Raw genomic sequence first — 27556 nt, 5'->3', positions numbered from 1 at the left:
AAAAATTCATTTCCAATATGAAGTAGAGGAATTCTCCTGCCTTAAAAAAAAGCAGGTCATGCTGAACCCTTCTCTTGGCTTTGAAATGCATTTGGGTTCACCTCAAGACATAAATATCAAAATGTGGAATAGCATCATTAGAAAACCTATGAGTTTTGCAAAACCCACTGTCCTGGATATCAAATGCTCACAGGGACTGCATTTACACTGAAAGTGGGGATCTGTTGGCTTCACAAACTGGACAGGAAAAATTATTCTACCCCAATCGATATCTTTAAAGTCCCACAACTGCACGCACTACAAGGAGCTTCACAAAGGGAAAGTGAACATTCCTATGAATGCAACCATTCCTAGCAGAAATAAKATTAATTTTATTGCTACTTAACTACTATAAAACAACCAGCACTGCTGTATAAACCAGTACACTGCATTTAACTGAAGTTATGGTGTGGAGTATAGGATGAGATGTGCCAGCACAGGAGCCCCGATTCTCTGACTTCTCAGAGGATGCCAGACTTGCAAAATACCTGGGAGTGTTTGACCAGCAAACACCAAACSTGCTCTTTGGGTTATCTGGTGGCCTCATTCTCACAGTGAGGATCTCTGCCACCATTTTACACCCAGCCCCAGTCCCACAAGACCTCGAATTTTGGCTGCCGAGAACATCCCCAAGCACCACCGTCCGAGGTGCCCTCACACGGCGGTGCAGCTGCACGCCACCTCGGTGAGAAAAAAACCACAATTTATCCTCTTTTGCACACGAACCACCCAACATCACAAAAACCACTCTGCCAAAGCCCATTCTCTCCCTAAATGACACAACTTCTCAATGAGTTCCTCATTTCAAAGTGCCCAGCGCCTGGACAGCTGCTCACTCCCGAGTGTGCCCGGCCACGCTCATCCTCACAAACACCCCAGGAGATGTTCCACACCCTAAAAACACCATCCAGGGCCAGGCTGAGAACCCTACACCTGCTGCACACGGAGCCACCGCCGTTCTGCGTAGCAACACCTCTGGCAAAATGAAACTTGGAACAGTTCATGGTCGCTGAATGCCCCTAGAGAAACAAAAACACGAGACAACGAGAAGAGACAACGCTGCACGGGTGCGATGAGATGCCAACAGCTGAGTCAGAACCTGGGGTCTTTTTTTTTGTTTTGGGGGGGAGGTAGGGGTTTTGTTTCCCCTTTTCTTTTGGAATTCCCTGAAGGAGGTCGGCAAGGAGGGGACGGGCAGAGCTGGTGCCGTTCGGAGGAGCTTCGGCGTCTCCGGAGATCAACGGAGAGCTCTCCCAAAGAAATCTGTGCCTTCCTTCCCTGGGCATCTACTGCTTCACTGCAAAAATCCGGAAAGCGTTCCCATCTGAAGGATTCTTCAAGCTAGAGACAAAAAAAAAAAAAAAGGGAAAAAGAAAACAGGCATGGAATGAACCAAATGAAGACATTGCAAGATCCAAACAGGCAACTCTGAATTTCTCCTGTCTCCTTCCTGCCAGGAGCAGGAGAAAGACAAATGGTGAAAAAGAAGCGGCACAAATCCATGGTTTCACCTTTTGTTTATGTTTTCAACCCAAATCTGCAGCGCTAATGCCAACAAAAGGACTTGGAAGGCGACAGACCATCTCTCACAGCTTTTATCCAAGGAACACTGTGCTGCCTTGTGCMGAGATTCAGGCACGAAGAAGAATATGTTTTCCTAAAAAAACACTTGTCAAACAAACAGGCTGGCAGATTCCCAAAGCCTGGCTGGCTTGTCTCCTTGTGCTGGCAGCAGGAATAGCCAGATCAGCTCACGTTAAATGACAATAAATACAGATATTCCTTTTCAATCCACAGAGGTGTCCCCAGATGCTCTGACTCGGAGCTGCTGGGGATGGCTGTGTGCATGGGCAAAGGGAGTGTTTCTATTCCCAGGTACTACTGTGCTGAAAAAACCCAGGAAAAATACAAAACTGCATATTCCCACAAAATAAACACTGCAGCAAGGGTGAGGACTCAGTAAATCCTAAAAGCGACCTTTTCCCATACCTGTCTGGGTGTGTATCTTTACCCAAGGTTATTTCCAGTGTCCTAAAGGGCARAAGTTCCCCTTAATCTTTGAAAAGCTGTTTCAGCCTCTGGTGGATCTCACAGCATGAAGCTGTCCCTTAATGAAGCTGGCTGTAAATAACATTTTCCAAATCTTCATCCCTGCTGTGAGAACATCTCTGGTTTCCCTCACCTCCCAGAGCAGCACTGGCTGCTCACATTGCAGGTCCCTGGGGTGGTGGGATTTATTCTCAGCCAGGGCACAGCTTGCCATCCCAATAAAAAKTTGTCTTTTAGTATAAAACATTAGTGAAAGCAAGATTGAGATAGGAAAAAAACCAAAGGAACAGGAGGTTTTTCACCTAAATTCAATTTATCGAACAGGAAAATGCTGACCCTGACAACCCATACTAAAAAACCCTTCTTATTTATGATAATCTATACTAAATAAAAACACCTATAGCTTTCCTTAGTCTATTTTTATCTCTTGAGATGCTCTAAAGCATTCTGGGATATTCATTATTAGAATAAACCCAGAAAACTTGATAGGATTTCTTATGGTCTTCATAAAAGAAGAACCACACAGCGCAGACAGGATTAGTAGTGACCAAAAACCCCTTTAATTGTGGGAAATTCTACATTTGCAAAGACAGCTCTGAGAAATCAGTGCCATCACACCAATATCCGGAAAAAAATACATCACAGATTAAAAGTGAAATTTCAGATTAGAAAGGACTGAAGGAGCTGTGGCTGGATTGTTGTGATCACCAGGAGGAGCGGGATTTTGGGAGCACTGATTTGCAATCAGTCACTGAAACCTGCAGGGCTGGCCCAAGAAAAATGACAAAAAAAATTACAAGGGGGGTAAATTCATCTTCAAAAAGTGTTTGAACATCTCTCGAGAGGTTAATTCAGTCATGCTTCTTTCAGAGAGAACAGGGGACATGAACCAACAAACACTAATGGATCTACATCCCAGAAATTAAGAGAAATCACAAATATAAACCCCAAATCACGACCCAGGCTGAAAACTGAAAATATCTGTACTTATTTCCTGATGCATCAAACACAGCAAAATGTATTAACGTGGATTTGGGCTGTGACAAAAAATCAAACAGGGCCTGACAACAGCTCCCACCTTCCAGAGGAACCCGAGAGCAGCTCGTGGCTGGGGGAGGTGGCAGCAGGACAACATGCTCTATTTGTTTGGGTGTCACACAATYCACAGTGACACTGGGAAGTCTCTCCGAGCCACCAGCCCATCGAGCTGACGGCTGCTGACTTCCACAGGCAGCCCAACCCTCCCTGGGAAAGCAGAGGTGTGGGGGAAAAAAGTGGCCCCACAAGCCTTGATTCTGAAATTCAGCCAATTATTGTGTATGACTGAGTCCTGGGAAAAGAAAGGGAATATTAACAGCCTACAGGGAGGAGGAATACCACATCCTTGGCTACTGTTGAGAAAAGGAGATTGAAATGTAGAATTGATAACACAGGTGGCTGGAAATCATAAACATTACTAATACTGTAGCTTTTGCAAACTCACCAATTATGTTCTGATTACTAATTAAACAGCTGCCTCTTAACCAATGTATGTTTGACACAAATGTACACTCTGGTTGCTAAAGTGGATAAAAGAGGCTTGTCCCACAATAAAGTCCTTCTTTCTCTCTGTTTTTTTTTTCACCCACTTTTGTGTGTTTTGTATCTATTCGTTTTTGTCGCTGTTTGGCCAGCAGCTACACAGAGGGAAGGGCAGAGAGGAAAAAAAAACAAAAATAAAACCCACCTCTCGGACTGGAYGCCGTTCTTTAAGGAGCCAGTGTAGGTTTTCTTCTTTTCCACGGGCATCACGTCCACAAAGCCGCCTGTCTCGTCCGAAATGACCCCTGCATGCACTGCAGTTTTGCAGATACTGGAGCTCTGAAAAATATTTAATTGTTCTGAGTTATGTGCTGGCTGTATTTTATACATGAGGATTCCATAAACACCAAGAAAAACAGGGGATAGAAAGAGTTATGGAACAATTTTGTTGGTCCTTTGGATGAATTAGGGATAAAGATGTTGTGGACCAAATTTTACAGGTATGTGAGAAAGACAGTGAAAGAAGATGCACCATCACCACAGAGGACAAGGAGATTTTTCCATCATCCTGAGGTGGAGCTGCACCTGTGAGATCATTGCAGAATTATGGAATGGTTTGGGTTGGAGAAAAACATTAAAGCCCATCCAGTGTCACCCTGCCATGGGCAAGGAAACCTTCCACCATCCCAGGGTGCTCCCAGCCCCAATTTCCAGCCTGGCTTTGGACACTTCCAGGGATCCAGGGACAACCACTCTGTGCCAGGGCCTCCCCACCCTCACAAGGAAGATTTTTTTTCCCAATATCCCATCTAAATCCACATTTCTTCATCTTTTCCAGGRCCAAGAATTGAGGACAACTTTCCAGCCAGAGCCTCTTGGATCTGCACCAGAGAAACCTCTGAGGTGAAACTGTTCTAGTGAGCAGCCACCCCAGCAAAGGTTGTTCACACTATTGCTTAAAAAGGAAATGCTTTTCCCAAATTAAGGTCAATTAATTAATTAATTAATTAACTGGGATAGTTAATATCATTCTTTCTGGGAAAATCAGAAGGGGTGCACCTGTTGAGTGGGGTAGGTTTTGGATGAGCGTTACCCCTGTAAGACAACACCAAGTGTGGAGGGAGATTAACACTTCTGGAAAGATTAAAGTTCCTCTGTTGCACATCCAAGATGTGCAGAGTCAGAAGAGCTGGAGGARCACAGAACTGATGACTAAACCCCAAAGCATCCAGGAAAAAGGAGCAGGAGCAGAGGAGGCTGAGGGACAGTGTAAACTTGGCCATCAACTCTCTGCAGGGTTTACACTCAGCAARCTGGAAAAAGAGAAAGTAAAAACCAGCTTTGCACAGGGAACTGCAGCAGGTGAAAATCCCAACCCCAGAAATGCCCTGATTGCTAAAAACCCAAGCACACAAACCCAGTGCCAAGCACACTGTTCCCGTCACATATGTACAATAGTGCTGCCTTTTCCTCACAGCCATATATGGCAGCTCTGCCTTGTCCCCTATATATTTATCACTTGGGATGGCCTATCTCTTGGCAGCCCTCTGAGTCTGGAGTGCCAGTTTGGGGTTTTGCTTCTATATATGGTCAAGGGAGCGAGGGAATGCTGCCTTTGGAAGATATGCAGTGAATTCGCCCTAAGATGTGGTGGGAAATCTGTAAATCTAAAACTGGCTCATAAAACTAAACTGTCCTGGATCAATTTGCAGTACTCTCCACTGGGAGACATCCTAAACAATGTTCTTTTCAAAGCATTCCTGTTTTATTTTTTTTTTTTCCCAGGACTTGCTGTTCTGCTGCTTACTCAAAGCTTTGTCCAACAGATTTTTTATTGCCTTGCCCTAAACCTCCCCTTATCGCTGTGTTGGACTGCAGTCCTCTCACATCCCAGGCTGGGCTTTGATGAATCAAATTTTGGGAGATGAGATATTACAGAAATAAAGCCTTTCCTTCCACATTTAGGGGTACAGCAGCCATGGGGACAAAGCAACAGCTTTCCCTGGTGAACCCCCTTGGGATGCTCTGAGACCAATTCCTGATGAAAGGAGCTCAGCCACACCCCATAAAATGACAATATCCTTCATGGTGGGTCATTAACAAAATTCTGTGATCATAAGCTTAATCACCCAGAATTTCCTCATTAGTGTGACTGGTTAATCATCATTAAGTTCCTGTTTCCTCYGAGCTCCCAGCTCGGTTTGCTCTGGTGACAAATTCCTGCCATCCTGCAGGTCGTTCATCCATCCTCCCCAAGCCAGCCACTGCACAACTGTGGATAAAATCCTTCTCTCCCCAAACCAGCCACTGCAGAGCTGTGGATAAAATCCTTCTCTCCAAAGCTGGGAAGTGTTTCCTTTCCTGGCTCCATGGGAATTCTCGGGAAGGATGGGGATGGGCTTCCCTTGCAGGATTATGTCACCCAGGAGCCAGGCAGAGTAACAAATGACAGAGCCTGACGAAACTCAAAAGCAACTTTTGATTAAAAACTTTTACAACCTTCATGAAGGTCCCATGAATTCCCTGAACTGTATTTTAAAGAAAAGTGGGGACTGGAAATGGGGTCAAATGCTTCATTTTCTTTCAGAAAGTTTACCTAAGAAGACACAGTCAGAGCACAAGGCCCTCCAGGGCCACAAAGATGCCACATTAGACAGGAAGATGCCTCCCAGAGGACCAGCACTTGTCTCMTCCAGCTCATTGCCTGTGTTAATTATTCCTCAGCAGCAGGCTTGGGTTAATTCCCARCATCCTGCACAGCCCTTCCTCCCTGGGTAAAACCTTTCCCCAAATTCTCCCTGCCTGGAGTGGCTGTTTCTCTCCTCAACTTCCCAGCCTGAGCATTCCCAGAATCATCCAAGCCTCCTCAAACTCTGTCTCATGGTTTCCACCTGCTTTGCACCAACCCTCACACCAACCCCACATCGCCCTGTCAGCACAACAGCCCAAAAAAACTTTAACCAAACCCTCGAGGCATTGGCCAAGTATTTTTTTATCATTATTACTTTTTGGTTTTTCTCCCAAACCACCGTCCACGCCCCCATTTATGAAACRATTCCCAGGAGTGGGGGTTCATGGAAGGACCCTGATCCCTCTGTGTCAGTGCCATGCCAGCTTGGGATGCTGCTCCTCACCCCATACCCCAATAATCACAGGACCTTTTTGGGGCAATCTGAGGGAGGTTTGTCCTCTGTAAAAAAGGAAAAAAATTTCCCATTTCCTGCAGTTGTGAGCGTGCAGGAGGCAGGTATTGTGGGGAGGCAGCTGCTGCGTGGATTTGCCAGAACCCAGGATAACCTGTTTGTGCAGCTCTGCCTTCAAAAAAAAAAATTGCTCTTGAGCGAAATGAAAAATAGGGATTTTTTTTTTTTTTTTTYTCAAAATTGCTTTCAAAATTGCTTCCTCAAATTGCTGCGTGCTTTCTGCAGGGTGGATTTTGTCAGGAGCCTGCAAAGCTCTTGAGACCCGAGACTGGGGGTCCACAATCTGCTTTCAAACTGTTCCTGCAGCCCACAGGGCAGCCAGGGAGCTGGCATTGCTGAGCACAATGCCTGATGGAAAAGAGAAAATGAGGAAAAAAACCCAAAATAACCAGGCACCTGCAGATGGAAAAACATTGAGACCCAGTTTTTGGAGGCCTGATACAAAGAGATGTCAAGAAAATGACTCTGTCTAGTTTTAGCATCGAGKCTCTGCTCATCCCCATGAGCAGAACTCAGAAAAACAAACCCATAAAACCAGCTCACTCTCTCTTTCCACTGCTCTGAGCTCTGCCCTGCCTGCTCAGAAACTCTGTTCATCTCCCAGAAAGAGGAGGAGAGGGGAGGGAGATCGTTTTTTGCCAAATTTATAGCGGGATGGTATGGAATAAAAGCTCTCCAGTGCTCATCTGTAAATCCAAAATGCTTTTACAAGGCAACTGTGATTTCTSAGCCAGAGAAACCCACAAAGCTTGGGGAATTTAAGGGTCATGCCTAAATCTCTAGGAATGAGACAGTTCTGGAGAGCAGAACATCTCCCCAAACCCACTGACCATAACTCAAGGAGTTGTGGAATGACACACCCAAATCCTTCAGAATAAACCAGAGATGAAAGCAAAAGGATCCCCAACCCCACTGACCCCATCTTTCACCCCATTCACCCATTCCCACATGAAATGACCACAAGAGAGGGTGTCTTTTTCCCCCAAATCCCAAAGTGTCACCCCAGCCCTGGGACTGGGAAGGTTTGGAAGTTTTGCACTCACATCTGCATAAACGTTGGTGCCGAACACGGGCGCCCAGTACGACGGCTCGTCCTTACAGTGAGCAGGGCAATAAATCCTGGAAAACAATGAATTCAGGTTTATTCTCCATGCCAGGGCTGGACAGGAAGGTCAGCTGAGTTCCTGGGAGATTTCAAGTGCCTGCATCTGCTCTGAAGGTGACAACAGCAAATTTGTTTGCTCCCCCTCAGATGAGATTTGGTTGTTGATGGAGAGCTGCAAATTGTGGGGTTTGGACCAGCAGAGGGGGGATTGGTCTTTTATGGCTCTTTCAAGGGGGAGAACCTGTATTTCTGCTCAGTTCTGTGCTTTTAATTCAATTCTCTGCATTTGTTCCCCCCTGCCCTGCCATTTATTCCTGGAACGAACTTCTTCCCTGTTTTAAGGTGGAAAGGAAAACTGCATTGAAAACCCGGTAAATCCACAAAAAAATAGACAAAGAGWGTGAAATTGCACACTCCCATGTGAGAGTGGGCTGGGACAGGACTGTGTAACCTGGCTGATGAGCTACTGAAGCCATCCAAAAAAAATAAAGGTGAATTTTCCACCGTGATGCCAAGAAAAGCATGGTGGCAGGAGGAAACACGGATCAGCTCTGTTCCCACCAGCCCCCAAATTCAGYGCCCTCAGCATCCTCTGTTAAGCTGCCCCTCCTCAGAGAGGGGTTTAAGGTGAATTTGGGCAGGTTTGTGTTACCTTGGGCAGTGGCTCGCTGGCTTTTTGAAGTGGCACAGCTCAGCGACGGTGGTGTAACAATCCAGAGTCTGYGCTGCCAAGAGAAACACGGAAAGGCAAATTATTAGACCCAAAAGCTCAGAAAACACAAGCCACAGCCACAGAACCCATTTGGTGAGATCTTTATCCAGCTGGGAGCACCAGGAGCAGGATCCCAGGAGAGGGTTGAGCATCTCCCCAGCAGGAATYYCACCACCACAMTGCAAYGTGATCTCAAAAAGGTCACAGATCWCAGGARAGATGAGAGCTGACCCTGCASTTTGGGATTTTGTTACAGCCCCCAAATATCCTGACACCTCTCCTTGAAAGGGGCTCAGGGGGGTCTAATCAAAGAGGCAATTCTGGGAGGAATTTTACAAAGATATCCAGAAAGTGGGAATTTTTTAAAAAGTGAAACAGTGTTTATTGATACGTTCATCAGAAATGTGACAACTTGCTCTTAAAAACCAATTTCACATGTATTTTGTTTCTCATTGCATTACTGTACTTGGAAATTAGCTATTATTTTTTAAAGTTTTTGTAAGTGTTGACACTTGACTGATGCTTTCATACATGGATGGCTCATCTTCCACCCCTTTCTATCAGCAGCTGAAGTCTGGACCCTGCCATGATCCATCAGCAGGAGATGCTGCTGCAAACGGTCCATTATCCCCTTTTTCTCTACCTTCCTCTTAGATTCCCACAGAAAAATGAGGTGTGTGGTGGTGGAATTGCCCATGGTGTGTGGACAATCCCTTTAAGGTTCCAGATCACCTTAATCAACCTCTTAAAATGAAAAACACCCCTGAAAGGAACAGTATTCTCAAGTACCCCATAAAACTCCATCAACAATATTTTTTTTTTCCCCTCAACTTTTAAAACTTACTTGTGACTTTGGAAACCATGAATGCATTTGAAGGTTTGCTTTTCCTGTAAAAAAAGAAAAAAAAAATTATTAAAAAAGTAATCAGATCACTGCGTCTAGGTAAAAGCAACAAAGATGATTGAGCATCTGCTCATATTTAAATCAAATATTGAAATTTTTGGTGAAAGCAGTACCTGAAGGACTCCACGCCGTTTCTGGTGGACTTCACAAATGCAGGGGTCCTCCCTTTCCTGGTGATATCCACCAGCCCCCCTTTGTTGTCCAGGATCCCATAATGGATGGCAGCCCGACAGATGCTTGAGGACTGACAGGAGATAAAAAATATCTCTTTTGGTTTTGAGATTTGAGAAATCAGTCAGATTTTGGTCTGATTGATTTGAGAAATCAGTCAGATTTTGGTTTGATTGATTCGAGAAATCAATCAGATTTTGGTTTGATTGATTTGAAAAATTTGTCAGATTTTGGTTTGATTGATTTGAGAAATCAGTCAGATTTTGGTTTGATTGATTTGAGAAATCAGTCAGATTTCGGTTTGATTGATTTGAAAAATCAATCCACTTCACAGAGCAGTGCTGCCCTACCACGGTACAAAAAATGGAGAAGGAAAGAAACCACCACCAAGGCACCGAGTGGAAAATGAGCTGAGCACACCCCTTTGGAATCTGGTTGTTAAATCTTCCTCTCCCAACACAGCCTTATTCTTTTATTACTATTATTTTAAGCGCTGCCCGGTTGAATGGCAAGATTTTTTTTTTTTTTTTTAAATAGCAAAACCATACATTTAAATACAATTTAGAGGGAAAGCAGCATTGGAAGCGAGCGAGCAGTCTGAAATATTTCCAGTTCTTGGTAAAGTATTCAAACCCAAAATATTTCTGCTGACGCCACTCRGAGGGGATGGGTGTCTGCAGTCACAGGAGTTGTGGGGTAAAGGCACATCATGGGTGATGCAGTCACTCATCAGCAGTTGGAATAGGGAAAGAAAAGATTATTTTACCCAAAAAATCCTTTTATCTTCCAAATTCCTTCACCCTAAAAGTAGTTTTGATGGGAAAACAGCACTGTGCTTTATTTATAAATTACCTTGCTAATTCAAGATCCAACAAACTGGCCCAAAATATTATTTAGTCACAACATTTAACAGTGTTTTCCATATAAAGTTTCTGCTCATATTAACAGCTGCCCCCATGAATGAAGAGATCTTTGTAAGAGCTGATTATTGATCCCCACCCCTCGCTTTCCATGGGTGTCCACATTAAAGACAATTCCTGATTAAATCACGTCTGGAATCACTTTGCCTTCCCAGCGCCCTTCCCTTCTTTCAACTCGGAGATGAGGAAAACACAGATAATCTTTATTAGCACCACAAGGGGAGAACACACAAAAAGCCAAATTACACCAGGGATGGCTGGCATTTCCCATTTCTGTCATTCCCACCGACTCCCACAAATTACATCCCCGAGCTATTMAAAGCTACTTACACTCTCGTAATAAAATGTTCCAAAGATTTTTCCTTTACTGTACAAGCAGCCAGCTGGGCACAAATACCTAGCAAAGATATATATCTTTGAGGGTGGCGAMAAAAACAATTCAAGAAAAACAGACTTTGACTCTATTTCATTTAATAGTCATTCCATTCATTTCACGTAACTCTTCCCATTTTGAAAACAGGATTGCAAAATAGCTACTTTTTAAAATAGTTGCTCCACCCTCCTTAAGAGCCCGACCAATATTTAGATTCTGTGGGTTTGGGGTTTCTCCAAGTGATAAACTGTCCTGTTCTTTGCAGAAACCTTAACCAGAAGTTCTTGACTGGCTGGGAGGGGAGAAGCCATGAATTATTGGTCTGGCTTGGACAGCAGTGGAATGCATGAAATGGGCTCAAAAAAATGACTCTGACAAAATTTATTCAATTATTTTGGGCACCTGAAACTGTGGGGCATCGTGGCTGAATAAAATCAGGCAAATCACATTATTGCCAGGCTTGGCTGAAAGCTGGTATTAACAGAAATTTAGGGTCATTTCTTGGTTGGGTTTTGGGGGTTTTCTTGAAGAGATCTAGCTAGAGAGTCTTTAAAAAAAAAAAAAAAAAAAAGAAAAAAAAATCAAATAAATACATTTTTTTCAACAGGAAATTGCTCAGCCTGCTCCCATACTGAGATGAACAACCTCTGCACATCTTTCCCAGAGGTTTTGGGTGCAGCAAGATAAAAATCTTCATTTATTCAGCCTGGGGCAGTCTGAGCTTTTTTAGCCCTTCACCTGAGACAGGTGTCTATGGAATATCAGCAAGGAGGATACAGCGAGAGGCTTTGATTTATTTGATTTACAGCCCCAGGTCTGCAGGCAGGGCTCTCCTCCTCCTTTTTTTTTAATTACAGACTCTCCAGATGCTGGCAGATAAAGTTGAAAAGGACCCACTGGCCTGCCCTGCCTTGCTCTCTCAATAAGTGTCTTTTAATTAAGAGCGGTTGGAAAATGGATCAGGAAACATCAGTTCCACAAAAAAACTTGAGAAATGTTCCCAAGCGAGAGATAAAGAGGAAACAAACTGTAAACCCCGGAAAAAAGCAATAAATAAAGAGGAAATGAACTGTAAACCCTGGAAAAGAGCAAGAAATAAAGAAGAAACACCCTGGGACAGGGGAAGGTGTCCCTGCCCATGACAGGGGTGGCACTGGATGAGATTTAATGTCCCTTCAACCCAAACCATCCCAGGGTTCCATGAAATGACTGAAACAAACACATCACTTTTGCAGACTGATGCACAGAAAGTACACAGAAAGCTTTTTTTGAGAGTTCTGCTCACCACTTCTGTCAGTTTTCCACACAACTAGTGGTGAATTTTCACCCAGATGAAAATTCACCTCCCCCTCCACCCCAACATCCCCCCAGTTCCTTCGTCCCTGATCCTCCCCATCACTTTCCACATGAAGATGCCTTAGAATGGATAGGATCTGAAAGAGCCAGGGGCTGTGTCTTACTCATGTAGGATTCTGGGGTGATTTTCTTGGGTTTGATGGGTTTGCTGGATTTGTTTTCCTGAGGGTGGAACCGTGCTGGCTTCTGCTCCGAGATCTCCACCTCGTTGGTCTCGTCTGCCTCAGCAATGCTGGGATCCTCATAACGGTGATCTTGGCAAAGGAATTACAGAAATTACARCGAGCTCAGACTGGTGGAGAGGTCAGGTTTGTGTTTTTGGGAGGAATGACTTGGTTTGAGAAGGATCTGCATTCGAACAGATCAAAAATGCAGCCAGGACACTCCTCTCCTGCTCCCCTGTGTGTGAGGCTGCATTTGTGGCACCTCACAATAAAGATTTGATGGGATCCCCATTAATTACTGAGAAATTTAGTGGGATTGCTTCCTCTGTTTCCCACTCAGCTCTTCCCCCTGGAGGAAAACACGGATTTGCTGAAGGGCTCATGTTCCAAGGGCATCCCTCTCTCTGCCCCACCTGCACCCTGGGCTCCTCCCTCTACCCCCACAGGATCAAAAATGAGAAACGTGAGTTTGGCAGCAAAATGAGCCTCTGCTTTGGGCAGATGTCCAGGCGATCTCCCTGTTTTCAGATTTCCCAGTCCTCTGGGAAACAAAACACTTGGGAGGAGAGAGATGAGCCCAGGAGATGCTGGGTGCTGGGGCAGCACTGGGGGATTTACATCAATAATGAGTTTTATTTTATTGACCTCCCTTCCAAGAAAACACCACGGGTCAGGAAAAACCTTCAGGATCCCCCTCCTGTCCTCCAAGAGCCACGAGTCACTACATTCACTAAAAACCCAGGATGGGGAGAGGGCAAAGGCTCCATCCCCAGCCCCCAATGCCTTTGGGAAGCACTGGAGAACATTCCCTTCCCAAAAAAAACCCCACAAGGATGGGATTGCTCCCACCCACAGCCTGCCAGAGCTCCAAACCCCACTGCAGCTCCCATGCCAAACCCCTGGAAGCTCAGAGCTGCTTCTGCCCATCCAAGCACTCTGTTTTCACCAGGAAAACGTGCTGAGCCTGAGCTCCAGGTTTTCAGCAGCTCRGGAATTCTSRRTTTCAGCAGCRGCTGAWGGYTTCCYRCWTGTTCCCRTGWYRGAATACCRAGGATTGCTAATTAAAAGGTGCATAAATCAGTGGCTGGCGCTAATTAGAAGCTCTCACATTTTTCCCCAGCCTTGTCCCAAGCCCCCACAGGTACCTTTGTAGCAGAGGTTGTTCTGGCAGCTCCCCCCGTAGCTCGGCGGGCACTCGGAGCAGGGACGGCCGGTCTTGTACGGAGCTTCCCCGATCCARTTACCCCTGAGAGAGCAGAAATGAGCACCCATCACACACCCAAACACCTTTCCCAGCCCCCAAAACCAGAAACAACACCCTGGCCCTGAGCAACTAAATAAAAACTGGACAAGCCGCCTTGCAGGAAAGATGTTCTGCCTCATAGGAAAGATGTATGTTCCTCCTGGTTTCTCCTCCAAAATGACATTTAAAGAAGCCGTTTTTGTATTAAATTCCAGTAGAAGCACTGGGATCTTGTGTGAGCAGAAATAAATCAGTGGATTACTGTGTTTGCTGGAGAAAATCCCCAGAACCAACAGCCCTTTTTGGCACAGCATCCTGCAGATTTTCGGGGATGAGGAGGTTAAGCCGTGGCTGTGAACTGCTGGGTTATGCTCTTTCAGCTGTCTCCACCTATAARGCTACATGAGGACAATGTGCACCCATGCCAGAGAGACAAGATGAAGCAGAAGCTGCCGAAATTGAGTGTTTTTCCATCCAGCAGCCCCGAATGGATGATGTGCAMATGGCCCAGGGAGATGGCTCATCCCCCACCAGGAGCAGGTTGGTAAATCCCACCAGCAAAATGTGCTCATCTGACATGAGAGAGGGGCTTGGAGAACCCACYCAGAGAGCTCTGCCTGGGCCATGGCAGCTCCAGCCCCATACATCATTTTCCTTTGCATTATTCTGCACTACAATGCCCCACTGTCAGATGCTCCCCAGTTCTCTCCGTTTCTGCACGGAGCGATTTCCCCATTTTGTTTTGTTTTGAACTTTTAAATTGCCAAGCGGGAATGTTTCTCCTATTAGCCATTAAAACAGAAAATATTAAACCGCCACTGCCAGGTAGKAAACTTCTCCTGGATGTAGTAGGCAAGAAATCTGATTTTCATTTTGAAATTCAATCAAGCTGTCGAGCGAGTGAAATCTTGACTTCTGCAGTTATTTCTGGGTTTTTTTGGCACCAGCCACCACCCCATCCCTTCCCACCCTGTGACAGCAAGCCTTGCTCAGCAGCACATGCCAGTTCCATGCTGGCCATCTCCTGCTCCTCCTTCCCTTCCCTTCCCGTGGCAGGAACATCAAAGCTCCAGCCTGGCCTCGGTTGCTCATTCAGTTTTCCAGGCAACGTTCGGTAGTTTTGAACCAGCCCCGCGCTGCTGTCTAAAGAAAAAAAAATTTAAAGCCACAAACACCAGTCTAGACTGTCCAAAATCTTTTCCCCAGCCCCTGAGCTAGCTGAGCAGGTTTTGGGAGAGCTGGAGAGAGCCCTGCCTTACTTGGGGGAGTAGTTGCACACCAGGTAGACGGCGTTCTCCCAGATCTCTCCCCACACATTCATCTGCTTGCAGACGTTCACGGCACAGCCAATCCTGTTGGTGGTGGCCCAGACTATCTGTAAGGGAAATGTTTTTGTTCCAGTGATTGGAAATCGGTAAATTAGCCCAATTTRGACGCAGGGGGATGTGGGGRWTGCTGGAACAAAGCCCTTGGGGTTGTTTACCTGGGTGTAGTGTGTGCACATGGCACCCGTGCAGCGGTCTGGGCACCACGGGTTGCACTCGTGGGGATATGGGAATGTGTAATCCTTCACTTCATCGTACCAAGACTGCACGTGGAACGCTGGGGAGCGATACCTGGGCAGAAAAGGAGTCATGGGAATGAGGGAGGAAAGGAATCACGACAAGGAGTCAGTCTTCTGGTAGAAGATTTCAAATTAAAAATAAAAAAGAAAAATAAAGAAGTGTTTGAAAATGTTAAAGGTGAAGGGTTAAGATGGGATATTGGGATGGAAATGTTCCCTGTGAGGGTGGGGAGGGTGCCCAGAGAAGCTGTGGCTKCCCCTGGATCCCTGGCAGTGYCCAAGGTCAGGTTGGACAGGGCTTGGAGCCACCTGGGACAGTGGAAGGTGGCCCTGCCCATGTCAGGGTGGTTGATCTTTGAGGTCCCTTCCAAMCCAAACTGTCGTGTGTTTCTATGATTTTTCCCTCAGCCTCACAGCCTGACCTGMCTCTGCATTATTTATAGGTTTGACACAATCCTCAAGTGCCGCTGACCCAAAACGCCCTCCTCACTTTTCCACACGACTACAAAATAACTTCTAGTTTGGCAGAAAGTTGTGTTTTGAAAATAAACACAAATTAGGCTTTGCCAAGCACCTTAACCCAACATCCACCATGCACCTATTCCACCACGGGGCAATTTGCTAAATCTGGCAGTTCACTCACAGCCAAAACTGTGAAATCTTGGAAGGTGAGTGGGTTTTTCCTCGCCCCCATCCCACCAGGAGCTGCTCTGGAGTGGTTGGTGCACTACACTCCTCTCCTGCCTTTTTTTTTTGGCAGCAATTTTCCCTGTGGGTAATCTCTGCTCCAAACACCACAGTCTGGTGCTGTTTGTGCTCTTTGGGGAGCACAAAGGGTGTCAAAACCACCTGCAGGAACTCTTACACACGTTTTACACGCTGCTCACACATTTTACACGCTGCTCAGAATGATCTGCAAACTCCACCAAACCCTGTGCTTTTGATGGCTTTCAGGAGCTCCCAGGCTGCCAGAAATCCGAGTGATATCATTACCAACTGGAGCTWATCCTTCCAGCCAACTTTTTCATTAAAAATCATTCATTAGGAGTATTTTAAAAACAGCCATCTCATGATGTCATGAAGCGAATTCTTTCCTAGTCCTATTTAACAGGAGAGGAAATGGAGGCAATCAAGTCATSGCCCATTCCTGAAAAAGCTGAGATAAATCTGATTTTTCTTTCCTCTCAGGGACCTCAAAGGGAGCAAGATTGGCTCTTCCTCCATCAAAAACCAATGGCCATCCTGAGCATTTGTGGGAGAGCCAGGAACAGCACAATCTTTTGGCTTTGTTTCCAATTAATTAACCACTMTATTTTCCAATCTTTAGTTAATTCTGCCAACAAAAATGGGCCAAATTTTAATTTCAGCCTAATTTCACATCAGCACATTTCCTTTGCTTTCCACCAAGTGCTGCCTGGTTTACAGCAAACATAACTGCACTTCCACCCAGGAAATGGGGAAAAAAAAAACACTCCGAGCTCCTGAGCAAGAGCAAAATGTTTGCTGTGCAAAGCAGGTTTAACCTAYAAGAACCTTAACAATAGGGGCTTAACAATAAATAAATTTCACCTCCAGATGGAGAGGAAAATCCGTTTGGAAGCCCTCATGTCAGCTTTCCTAACTGGGTTAATGACTCTAGTTTAAAACTTGTCCCAGGAATTTGAAAAAAAAAAAAAAACATAAAAACAAACCAACCCTGCAAAGTGTTTTCAGCAAAAAGAAATCAGGAGCTGAATAAATATTTATGGAAAATACAGCAAGAGATTATTAAACTCTGAACTGAATCAAGACATAAATTCTGAGCTGAATCCAGATATTGCTCCTGAGAAACTTTAGCTTTTAGCTGTTTCTCTGCACAATGGCAGAACCCTGCCCAAAACAGCAGATTTAGGAGCGAGTTTAGGGTTAAGACTTCTGTCCCTGCTTTCCTTAGGAGAAGGARTGACCTTTAGCAGGGTACAGGGGTGTTATCCCATGGAGGATCCCAAATCAGCACTGGTTTCCTGGGAAGAGGCAGTGGCTGCTGCCATCACAATCAGTGATCCCCAGCTTTTCTCCACGGTGAGCAAAGCAAACCTTCCCAACCATCTCTAAAGGAAGATCCCCAAATTGCCCTTGGCAATGATCCTGCACCCCCAGCTCTCACCTGCCCCAGTGCACAGCCAGGTTCTGCCCAATGGACCTGATGAGGTCGCTGGGGCCGTGGTCCCAAATGCACTGCTGAGCCCAAGAGTGTGCTGAGCGCTCCAACTCCTCGTCCCAGGTCTTCATTGTGCAGGGAGAGAAGAAAAAAAACAAAAAAACAGGTCAGTTCTTCATCTCAAACCTGTTAGATCAAGAGGTTGAACCAACAGCACTCAGAGGAGAAAGGGTAATGTACAGATCATCCGCCATGTCCAGCCTGTCCTGGTGAAATCAGTGCATTTCTGTCATGTGCCCCAATCTAAAATAACATTTCTCAAAGTGTTCCCCTGCCATGAAAGGCCAGAGAACTAAAGAGTTTATGATCTTCCTCAGCTGATCCCATGCTTCTCAGGAAAGGTCAGCAGAAAACACACAAACACACCTGGGAAGACCTGAAAAACACACCTAAGGCCATCCACCCTAAACCACGAGATATTCTTGGCAGTTGTTTTTCTACTGCTTTTTAAAAGATCAAAAATTAAAAGCCAAGGTTGGAGATACCATGATCTTTAACATGACACGTATTTTTGAGTCCTGCAAGAGTTGTGATATACAGTCAGTGCTTTGATGSAGCTCAGCAGGATTTGCCATCCACTGCTGGGATATTCCCCATCAAGGAATGTGGAGAGCTCCACCATCTCCAAATCTTTGATCCAACCTCTGAATGAAGGAGCTGAGCCTCCCAATCCCACCCAGAATAACTGAGAATCCACCAATGGATCCAGTCAAACACACCAGAGGTGGCAAAACCCCAGGACTGCTGAGTTTATTGCACTCAGGCATCACGTTACAAGTGACAAATCCCATCTCTGTTCCACTGAGRGCAGGATGCTGCTGTGAGCTCACTCCTCATCCAATATCACCCGGCTGGCAGCCAAAGGAGAGCTCCAAAACGACACAAAGGCAAACAGGAAAGCAGCTCTGCTGGCTCTGCTGCCCAGGAGTGTGTTTGTTCTAAAGGCCAGACTTGCTGGGCCCGGCCGCCAGTGCCCTGAATTCATTGTGTAATTACTGACAGCTGCTCTATTCAGAACAGCCCTCAGAGGATAATTCGTTGGGATTAAAATATTACCGCACATTCCTTCAGATAAAACCAAAGAGAAGAGGGCTCTTGTAAYGTTCATTCACGTGCCAGCACAAGGCTGTCCTCTTTGGACGCTCACCATCACAACCAGCTGCTCTTCACAAGCCCTGTCTTCCCCGGAAGGGAAGAAATTTGTGATGTCAAGCATTTCAAAGGACCTGTCAGAGCCTGGAGGGCTGCAGGGCATTTCAAAACCATCGAGGGTTCGTTCTGGGCACGATCTGGGGCTGGGATGGGGAGGTTCTGCACATCCCTGGGTGAGAGAACAGGAAAACGCAGCATCTCCTGGAGCTCGGGCTGTTTCCACTGTCTCAGCGAGGCAAACATGAGCTCATCTCACTGAGCTCAGAGGCCTCTGAGAACKGCTTATCCTAAAGTACTTTCATCAATCCGGATTCCAGCAGCATCCCAGAGCTGGCCAGCTCAGCTTTGGACCAAGTCGTGACCGAGCAAATTCACGCCAGCCTGCAGAACCCGTGTGGACACGGCTCTGACTCTGGAATAAATGGAATAAACCCATTTTCCTTCTCAGCCCTCCACTCCTTGAGGTGGGTCAGACCCACCACACGCGTTCCCAGCCCTGCCCAGGCACTGTCCCAGCTTTTCGCAGCCCCAAAAAACCACAGAAACTCTCCCAAGACTTTCTACACCCCGAGCTCCTCAGGCTTCCCATCCAGCTTYATTCCCTACAGCCTCGGAGGCGGAGATGCTCCAAATCTCCTAATTTAACGCAGACACGTCGCGAGCAGCAGGCCATTAAACGGGAATTAACGCCAGCGTATGCGTTAATATCTCCCTTTGATGCCTGCGGGCTGAAATAAATGAACTCGGACAAAAGACACTCAACAGGTAATTGGGAAGGAGCTGCACCTCGGCACGGCTTTCTGCTGCATGRGGAGAGGAGCTCATTTCTGCAGGCATCACATTACAAAGCCGTCCCATCGCAATTAGAGCAGTTATTTGCCTCTTGCTTCTCAGACGAGAATGCGGTCAGGAGGGCTGGAATTATTTCAGAGCAATAAACATAGTGGGGGAAAGAAAAAAAAAAAAATGGAAGAGATTTCAGACTTTCCCAGCTATACTTGCAAGAATTCTTCATGCCAATATTCAAAGCAGTGTCTAGGAAGACRACTGAAGCCAGAAGGGCAAGGAGCCTGTGCTCAGTTTTCTCCAGAAGCTGAGAATCCTTTGGGTGTGTGCGATTCCAAACGATTTTGCACATGGACTCTCTTTTTTTTCACTCCTGCAGGTTTATAGTGGCCTTTCAAAGCAGAGTGTACAGAGGGTGTGTAAAATATCTGCATGGCACACACACACTACACCACAAATTGTGGGTCCATGTGTGATAACGATCCCACAAGGAGCCTGCTCAGCCTGAGGAGTCTGCAAACCCAAACCCAGAACCCTGAGCTGCCGGGATCAGGTTCCTCACTCCTTTTCCTCCCCAGCTTCCTTTTAAAAGTGACATCAAACTCCAGCACTGCCATGCCCTGGCAGAGGTTAGGCCATGCTTTCTCACTCCCTCAGAAACACAATCCCATCCTGACRGGGCAAAGCCACCACCCTGCAGTCRACAGGAAGGATGCATACCTTACACATGAAAACCAACAACTATTTTCCTTCCAGCAATCTGCACCGAGAACAATTTTGCTCTTTTATCCAGCTGTCTCTGAGGCCGCCRCAAGAGGAAAGATTTCTGCCTTTCATCACTGCTGAAAGCGTCTGACTAAGCCATCCCAAAAGGTCACCATGCCTTTAGGATCCATTATGTCCTTTTTCCTCTGGGTCCGTTATGTCCTTTTTTCTCTGGGACTATTAACAAGGAGTTTGTTTTGGCCCTGGCACCCATCCACCTCTGTTAAACAGTCCAAATGCACAGTGTCACTCACGGAGCTGGTAGAGGGGTTAAAATAATTTTGAACTGGCCCAGTTTTGTCAGAAGTTGTGCACTGCTCACTCATCTTCCATTAATGCTGAATATCCGTGCCAGCTTTCAATTAATCACACAAACCCAGCAGCAAAACTGTTTCTTTCTTCATTTTTTCAGTCCACTTTACCTTTCTCCCACATGTACAYAATAATTCTTTTGATCTCCAGATAACTCACAGGACTCACTGTGTCCTTGCTTTCCTATTAACGGTGTCCAACAACTGAAGTTCATCCAGTAACAGTGAAATATGTCCCTTTCCTGGAATACATTAGCTCCCATTTCCATTTTAGACCACTTAAATACGTCAGATATGRAGCTGGGAGAGAGGACTTTTCACAGGGGAGTGTTTGGAGGTTGATGGGAAGAACAAGTTCTACCAACTCATCCCCAAATTATCCCAGCACGTCTCCAGTGACACTCAGCTCTGGCACCAAAAGGAAAAAGTTTATCTGTGGTTCTAAAGACAGCCCATCCTCTGAAACGAGTCCAAATGAGAAATGTCCTCTGCAGGACAAAGGATTAAAGAGAAATTGCCGTTCAGCACATACACGGCATTTCCAAAYCGTGCTGGGTAAACAGGAGCACATGAAAGGCTGATTATGGCCCTTCCAGCAGCCCCATGTCACGCTCAGCTCAGAGCACATAAGAYCTTTTCATTTGCCCTCAGTTGCCCACAGGAACCACCAGAAAAGCTCCCTGAGCAAAGGCAAACACCGGGGCCGGGGCACCACAGCCAACCCAAACATATCAGCCCCGCTCAGCCTTTGTGTTTGCCCTCTGGACATCAACCCAGCTGCCTCTTCTGGCAGTGCTGCCCTGCAGGATGACAGGAGGGATGTTGAGAGAGGGATTCAACCCCTGGTTCTTAGAAAGGCACGGGATTTCTGGCAAAAACAGGACCAAAAACCAGCGGTGTCACTGCTGGTGTGGCCCAGCCGAGGGACAGCTGTCCTTCCTCACATCCCCCACCYTCCCCTTCTCTTCCCCTCCTCCCTGCAGTCACAAAAGGCAGGATTTTCCATTTGCAGCCCTCACTTCAGCACAGCTGGCAAACWATTTTAAGTTACATTTCAGCGTGCTTTTCTTTTACCCCTTTTAAACACGGGCTTAACAAATCATCCATCATTTGAGCCGTCAGCAGGAGAGCACGGCTAAAGTCAGACCAGCTCTGGTCAGAACTGTATTTTCACACTGGGAAAAGGCATACAAAAAGTAATTATTTGCCTACATCATTTTGTGGCCCCATAATGTTTTGATGGCACGGCAAAAAATAGCTCAGAGCAGGGTCTCTGGCATCAGGTGAAGAAAAACTATTCATGTGAATTGTTGGTGGCAAAGGCGTATTTCATGCTCCTCCAACTTTTAAGTTCTCCCTCTGAAGTGGGAGAATRCATTGACCAAAGTTTTCTTTTGGTTTCCTGAACTACAAAACCCACCAGCACTGACCCATCCACGCAAAGCCTTTCCAGCTCTTCCCAGTGACTGAAATTCTTTGCAGATGGAGCTGCATTCCTCAGGCCCTTTTTTTCCTGTGCAGATTCCCAGTAGCAYGGTGCAGAGAGTGGTGTCCCCAAACCCCAAACAACAGCCTGAAAGCATTCACAGGGGTTAAATTCTGAGGAAAATGYGCTGCTTTTATGGCAGGGAGGTAATGGAAGAACCTGCTGAGGCAGGYTGGGGAGCTGCCATCAGTGGAGAGAGATGCATCCAGGGCTGGGCCAGACGSTCCTTTATGAATAATGGAACCAGTCCTGAAGCCTGAAGAGGATGGGGACCCATCAGCAGCCCTTTCCAAACAAAACAGGTTGTTTCTCTAAAGCATCCTTCACTCTGGAATGAAATGCTTCAGGAAACCTCTCGAGAAAAAACTGACTTCAGAGGAAATTCGCTACACCTCTCGCACCGCAAGGAAAGTTAAAATGCAGTTAGGACAAAAACAAAAATATAAAAAGTAGTAATAAAGTGATTTCTCWGGCTCTCGACTCACCATGTGTTCCATGTTGGAGGCCACTGGATACACCTGCCCTCTGAGTTTATTGTGGAGCATCAGTATCTCCTGYCTGTCTGAGAACAGAATGGCTCTCTTGGATCTGGAGTGAGCCTCCCCATGCTGGTATTTGCTCAGGATGCTCTCCAGGTGACTCGAGTTGGGCAGGATGAAGCACTCRGCTGTCTGTGTGAGCAGCAGCACACATCCCAGAGCAGCGATCCACGGCAGGGCAGGGCTCATGCTGCCTCCTCCACAGCCAGCARCAGCAGCAGAGATGGAGATGGGGCTGGGGTTCTTTGCAGGGATTCCCGTGGCTCAAGGCAGGTCTGGAATTTGGGGAGAAACAGGCAGTCAGGGCAGTGCCASAGGAGCTCTCAGTSCATYWRWCCCCCAGCAAAGAGGTCACACCGCCCAGATCTGTGCTTGGAAAAGAGTGATGCCTACAATTATTGCCCACCCCAATAACAACAGGAAGATCTGAATAACCCCACAAGTGATGAGGGCTCGGTTTATCACACCTGGGAATTCCACTGATGCTGAGCTGGGAATGCAGGAGGATGCCTTCTGCACCTGCAGCATCCCTGTCCAGCATCTCCGAGTAACCCCAGCTCCATCCCTCCACCGAGATCTGGAGTCATCCAGAGGCTCAGGAGGCAGCAGGGCTGTTCCGGAGGCTGCGGCAGAGCAGAGCAGAGCAGAGCAGAGCAGAGCAGAGCAGAGCAGAGCAGAGCAGAGCAGCTGCCGGGCTCCCTGACATTTCTGTGTCGATGGGAAATGTGCCGGTGACGCACCGCGGGGCTCTCGCTGACGCTCCCCGGCGGGCGGGAGCGCTGCCAGGGATGTGAGTTACGGAGCAGAGGCTGCAGCCGCCCTCCCCCGGCCAGATTAGGTGTTCCCGATGCCGTCAGCACCGACAGAGGGGCTCGCTTTGGTCGCTGAACAGCGACAAAGATCGCTGTTTAATCGCTGTCCCCTGCTCCGTGGTGCTCCTGCTCCGCCGGTCATTCCCGAGCGTTTCCACCCCCTGTGCTCCAATTTCTCCATCCATCGGCCCTCGAGCRTCCTGGCCGGTTTTATTTGGCTCGGGAGCTGCTCACAGGAGGCAGGATGTGCCGCTGCAGGGCTGTGCAGCACACGCTACCCATCAGCGGGGCAGGGAGCATCTGAACAGACACTGCAAGCACAGTGCAACCCCTCCTCAGGGTTAATTTTTGGAAGAAAGCTTCCCCGTCCCCATCTCCAGCACGAGGTGCGGATCTGGTTTTGACAGCACTGTTGAAAGCCCCGCTGAAAGCATTCTTTTGCAGGAAACAGACCCCAGATTAGGAGGAATTATTTGAGAAGTTTCATCCAATGACACGGGATTTGGACACGCTGAGACCAGAYGAGCTGGAAGCCAACCAAAGCAGGGAAGAGCCATCTAATTCCCCGCTGGAAAAGCTACATTTGAGCACAGAGCCCCAAATCCCCGTTCCCCACACCGTGCAGAGAGCAATGGCAAGCACGAGGTGCTTTGCACAGGCAGAGATTTCGAAAAAACTCCAAGAGAACACCAAGAACCCCCGAAAACTTGTCGGCTGACTGCACAAAAGACACAGAGTCCCTGTCTGAGGCTTCTTTCTTGGCCTGAACATCGAGGCAGATGAAAACCAGCTGTCCTGAGCTTCTCCAGGCAGCGCATGGAGCCTCTGCCCGGCTACAACAATGCCGGGTGTCATCGTCTCCATTTGGGCAACAGCTCCTCATCATTTCCTGCTCCGAACACACTCGCCTTGTCCCCAGCTCCAGGGACACCTGGAGGACAGGACAGGCACATGGGGACAGACATTCCTTTAACCTCATCCTCCCCGCAGCGCTTTTTGCGGCTCTCCTTTCCCCCCGAGCGCGATTTTCCAACCGGGCTGCCGAGCGGAGGCAAAAGGAGCAGCCGCTTTTTGTAGACCCGCCTGACCCAAATCCAGCTAACAATTCCTACTTTGAGGCACTTCCCCGTGAGTTTAAAAATAGCCGCGCTGCCAGGGCTATTGACAATGCGGCCATTTAGCCCCGGCAGCTCTCCCCGCAGGAGCAGCCGGCCGTTGCACCCCTCGTTTGGCCGCCTGCCCTGGGCTAAACTCGAGCCCAAACCCATCTAAGGCAAACACTGAGCTTGCAGAAAGGGCAGATTGAAAAGATCAGCTGCAGCCCGGGAGAGCCGGAGGAGCTGCCCGGCTCACGGAGAAGAGAAGCCAACGCGTCTGGCTCGGCGGYGCGGCCAAAAACTCCCAACAGATGRAGCATTATTCCTCGGGATGYGCTTCCCGGGGTCCCGTTCGCCAGAAAAGGACAGCAGCACCTCTCTGAAATTAGGTCATTCTGGTTTGATCTTCCATTTCAGCGAGTCCCTTCCTCGGGGTGAGGAGCGCTGAGCATCCCAAGGAAGGATAAAAGGATCAGAGAGGGACTGGGAGCAGAAATTCCCTGGTCAGATTAATTGAAAGCAGCTGAAAGATGCTCACGTTTCAGAAGGAACTCATGGATTTCAGATGTCCATCCATCTGCCTCTCATGTCCAGGTGCAGAGGAACACTTGGACATGAGTTCCAGCTCCACCAGCCCCAGAGTCCTGCAGGGCTGCAGCAGCAGCTCCTCGTCCAGGGAGGCTGAGATCACGTTGTCTTTGGGATTATTCACAGAAAATTCTCAGCTGACAGTCAGCTGAGGAAGCCTCGGCTGCTGATTTCAAGGGTTCAGGAGGAGCACAACCTCCCTTTAAGCACATCTGGCYCTTGACACTGGTGCCAGGTGAACATCTGGGAGCCATCAGAAATGACTGAGTCAGCAGAAAGCGACTCCTGAATATGCTGTAAAGCCTGTCCAGAGTGGGGAGAAATGGGAGGCCTTCTTCTGGGGTCTGAGGGAGTTAAAGAGCAGCACTGGACTTTGGGAAAGATTATTTTTAGAAAGCTATTTCCCCAGCTAATGGATGGTGTCTGCCTCGCACGGAAAGCAGGAGAGCTGGTCACATCTGAAGCCTGGCASAGGCTCTGCTCAAGCCACATGCAGGCTGATCCTGGATTGGTGTCCTCATGTCACCTTGTTCCTTAGGGATATCGAGCTCTGACTGCCTCCCTGCTAAAGCACACAAGTGGGTGCCCGGGTTATGGGTGACATTTGCAGCTAAAACATCCCAGAGCTTGGAAAGCAGCACATGGCAGGAAAGAAAGTGCAAAGTTAGCTCAGGATAGCAGGAAAGCATCTAAACAGCAAAGCAGAGGGGAGTTAGCCTGGGATCAGCTGCTAAACTGAGCCTGGGATCAGCTTGTAACCTGAGTTAGCCTGGGATCTGGGATGAGTTAGCCTGGGATGAGTTAGCCTGGGATCAGCTTTTAGCCTGGGTTAGCCTGGGATCAACTTTAACCTGTGCAAAGAAATGCAGGGATGGAGCCCCCCGTGATGCACTGACCTCCAGCTCATGTTTCTCTGGGATGCACACACTGCAGGATTTGCAGAATTGYGTTTRYTTCCAAAGAAAAGCAGGATGAGATRTTCCTTGACWCAGAACAGCAGTKCACTGAGCACACCACAGATCCAGCATCCTCAAGGCCAKGGGCCAAAACATCTGGGTCTTCCATTTCAATCCCCTCCCCCAGAACSCAAGTGGGTGAGTTTCTACTGAAAACCACAAGGAAAACCCACTGCTGACAGACACCACAGGCGGTGACACCGGGATTCCTTTCCTGCAGGAGCTGAGAGCAGAGCTGGACAAACACAGGCAGCCTGGAGCACACAAATGTGCCTGCAGGTATCAGCTCCTAGAGGCTGCAACAGCATCCCCTGGATATTTTCTGTTTGCACAGAAATCCACTCCTGGAGTGGCAAACTCCTCCCATTCATTCAAGATYAATGCTGGTTAATCTTAACTTCTGCAGAGCAGAAGCTCAGACAGCATTGGGTTATTTTATACCACCCAGGCAACTTTTTGAAGAAATCACTAAAACTGTGCCTTCTTAATAAAAATTATTTCTTGCACTCACACCACCCCCAAAACCACATTTCAGAAGCCAGGACCAAACTTTACTCTTACCTTGCTGAGTGCTTCCAAGTCTCCAGGTGATTGCAGCTCCTCCAAGCCTGCTTGTGGGGAAATAAATTAATGTATCWGAAATATCGAAGAGAGGAGGAGGAGGGAAGGATGGAATAAGCCTCGGGAGGTGCGAGATGTGCAAGGTCTCGGCTCAGCAACTCGGACCAACTGCAGTCTCACAGAGCTCCCCAGTGGTATTTATGCTCTCCAGGCAAAGAGGAGAGCCCTGGATCATCCCCGGTGACAACGGGCGTGGAGCAATAACGAGGAGAAGAGGCGGGGAAAAAGGAGCGGAAAAGAGCCACGAGGAGGGAGAGGGGTGTTGGTTGGGGTGTTCAGGACATTCATTGGGGCTCAGAGGAGCGGGACCATCCTCCCAAAGGCGGTAACAGCGGCAGGGAGGAGGAGGAGGAGGAGGAAGGAGGAGGGGAGCAGTCTCTGATCCTATAAAAGTGCTCGCTGTGCCCTCCCCAGCACTGGGCTCCGGGATTCCAGGGACACGGGAATCCTCCCTGCACAGCGGGGACCGCGACGTCCCGGACAGGGGAGGGAGAATCCACGAAAGGAATTTTCCCAGTAAGGGAGACAGTTCGGCTGCCAGCTCAGCCATTCCCGCTCCTCACAGGGAAATCCCAAGCGAGGGCTATGGGATTTCCCAGCTCCAGCTCCCCCGGTAAACCCCATGGCTAAATCCCCTTTTTTTCAGAGCTGGGTTTTTGCTGGGAAACAGATTAATCCCACTCTGCAGTTTGCTGGCAAATCTCTCGCAGCGCTGACATTCCCCGCACTCAGTCGCTGCAGGGAATGGAGAATACAAAAAGTTGGTGAAGCACGCAGACAGGACTCACCTCTCCTGCCCGTGTCCCAACAGCTCCAGCTTTGGCATCCGGCTCCGCGGTTTTGCTCCCCGTGAAAGGAAACGATTGAGCAAAAAGACAAGCTAAAGGTTCCTTCCTTTTTTTCCTTGAGGTAAACAAAC

General features: G+C 47.6%; 1 protein-coding gene across 1 annotated transcript; it reads right to left on the bottom strand.

Moving 5' to 3' along the window:
- CRISPLD2 (cysteine rich secretory protein LCCL domain containing 2) lies at positions 1–26905 on the bottom strand. Its single transcript, XM_057381971.1, has 14 exons — positions 26578–26905; positions 22510–22838; positions 17471–17589; positions 15244–15376; positions 15020–15135; positions 13663–13763; positions 12397–12607; positions 10955–11021; positions 9647–9777; positions 9474–9517; positions 8570–8642; positions 7856–7931; positions 3815–3948; positions 1–1380 (listed from the first exon to the last, which is right to left on the bottom strand). The coding sequence occupies exons 2-14, from the start codon at positions 22750–22752 to the stop codon at positions 1326–1328; spliced, it is 1503 nt and encodes a 500-aa protein (XP_057237954.1). The 5' UTR covers positions 22753–22838; positions 26578–26905; the 3' UTR covers positions 1–1325.
- Between the last annotated feature and the right edge of the window lie 651 nt (positions 26906–27556).

This window comes from Malurus melanocephalus, unplaced genomic scaffold, assembly GCF_030028575.1.
Source record: "Malurus melanocephalus ecotype Western Australia unplaced genomic scaffold, MMel_1.1 scaffold_543, whole genome shotgun sequence".
NCBI classification, from domain to species: domain Eukaryota; kingdom Metazoa; phylum Chordata; class Aves; order Passeriformes; family Maluridae; genus Malurus; species Malurus melanocephalus.
Note: the sequence above shows the minus strand (reverse complement) of the source record. Positions and strands in the feature narration are given on the sequence as shown.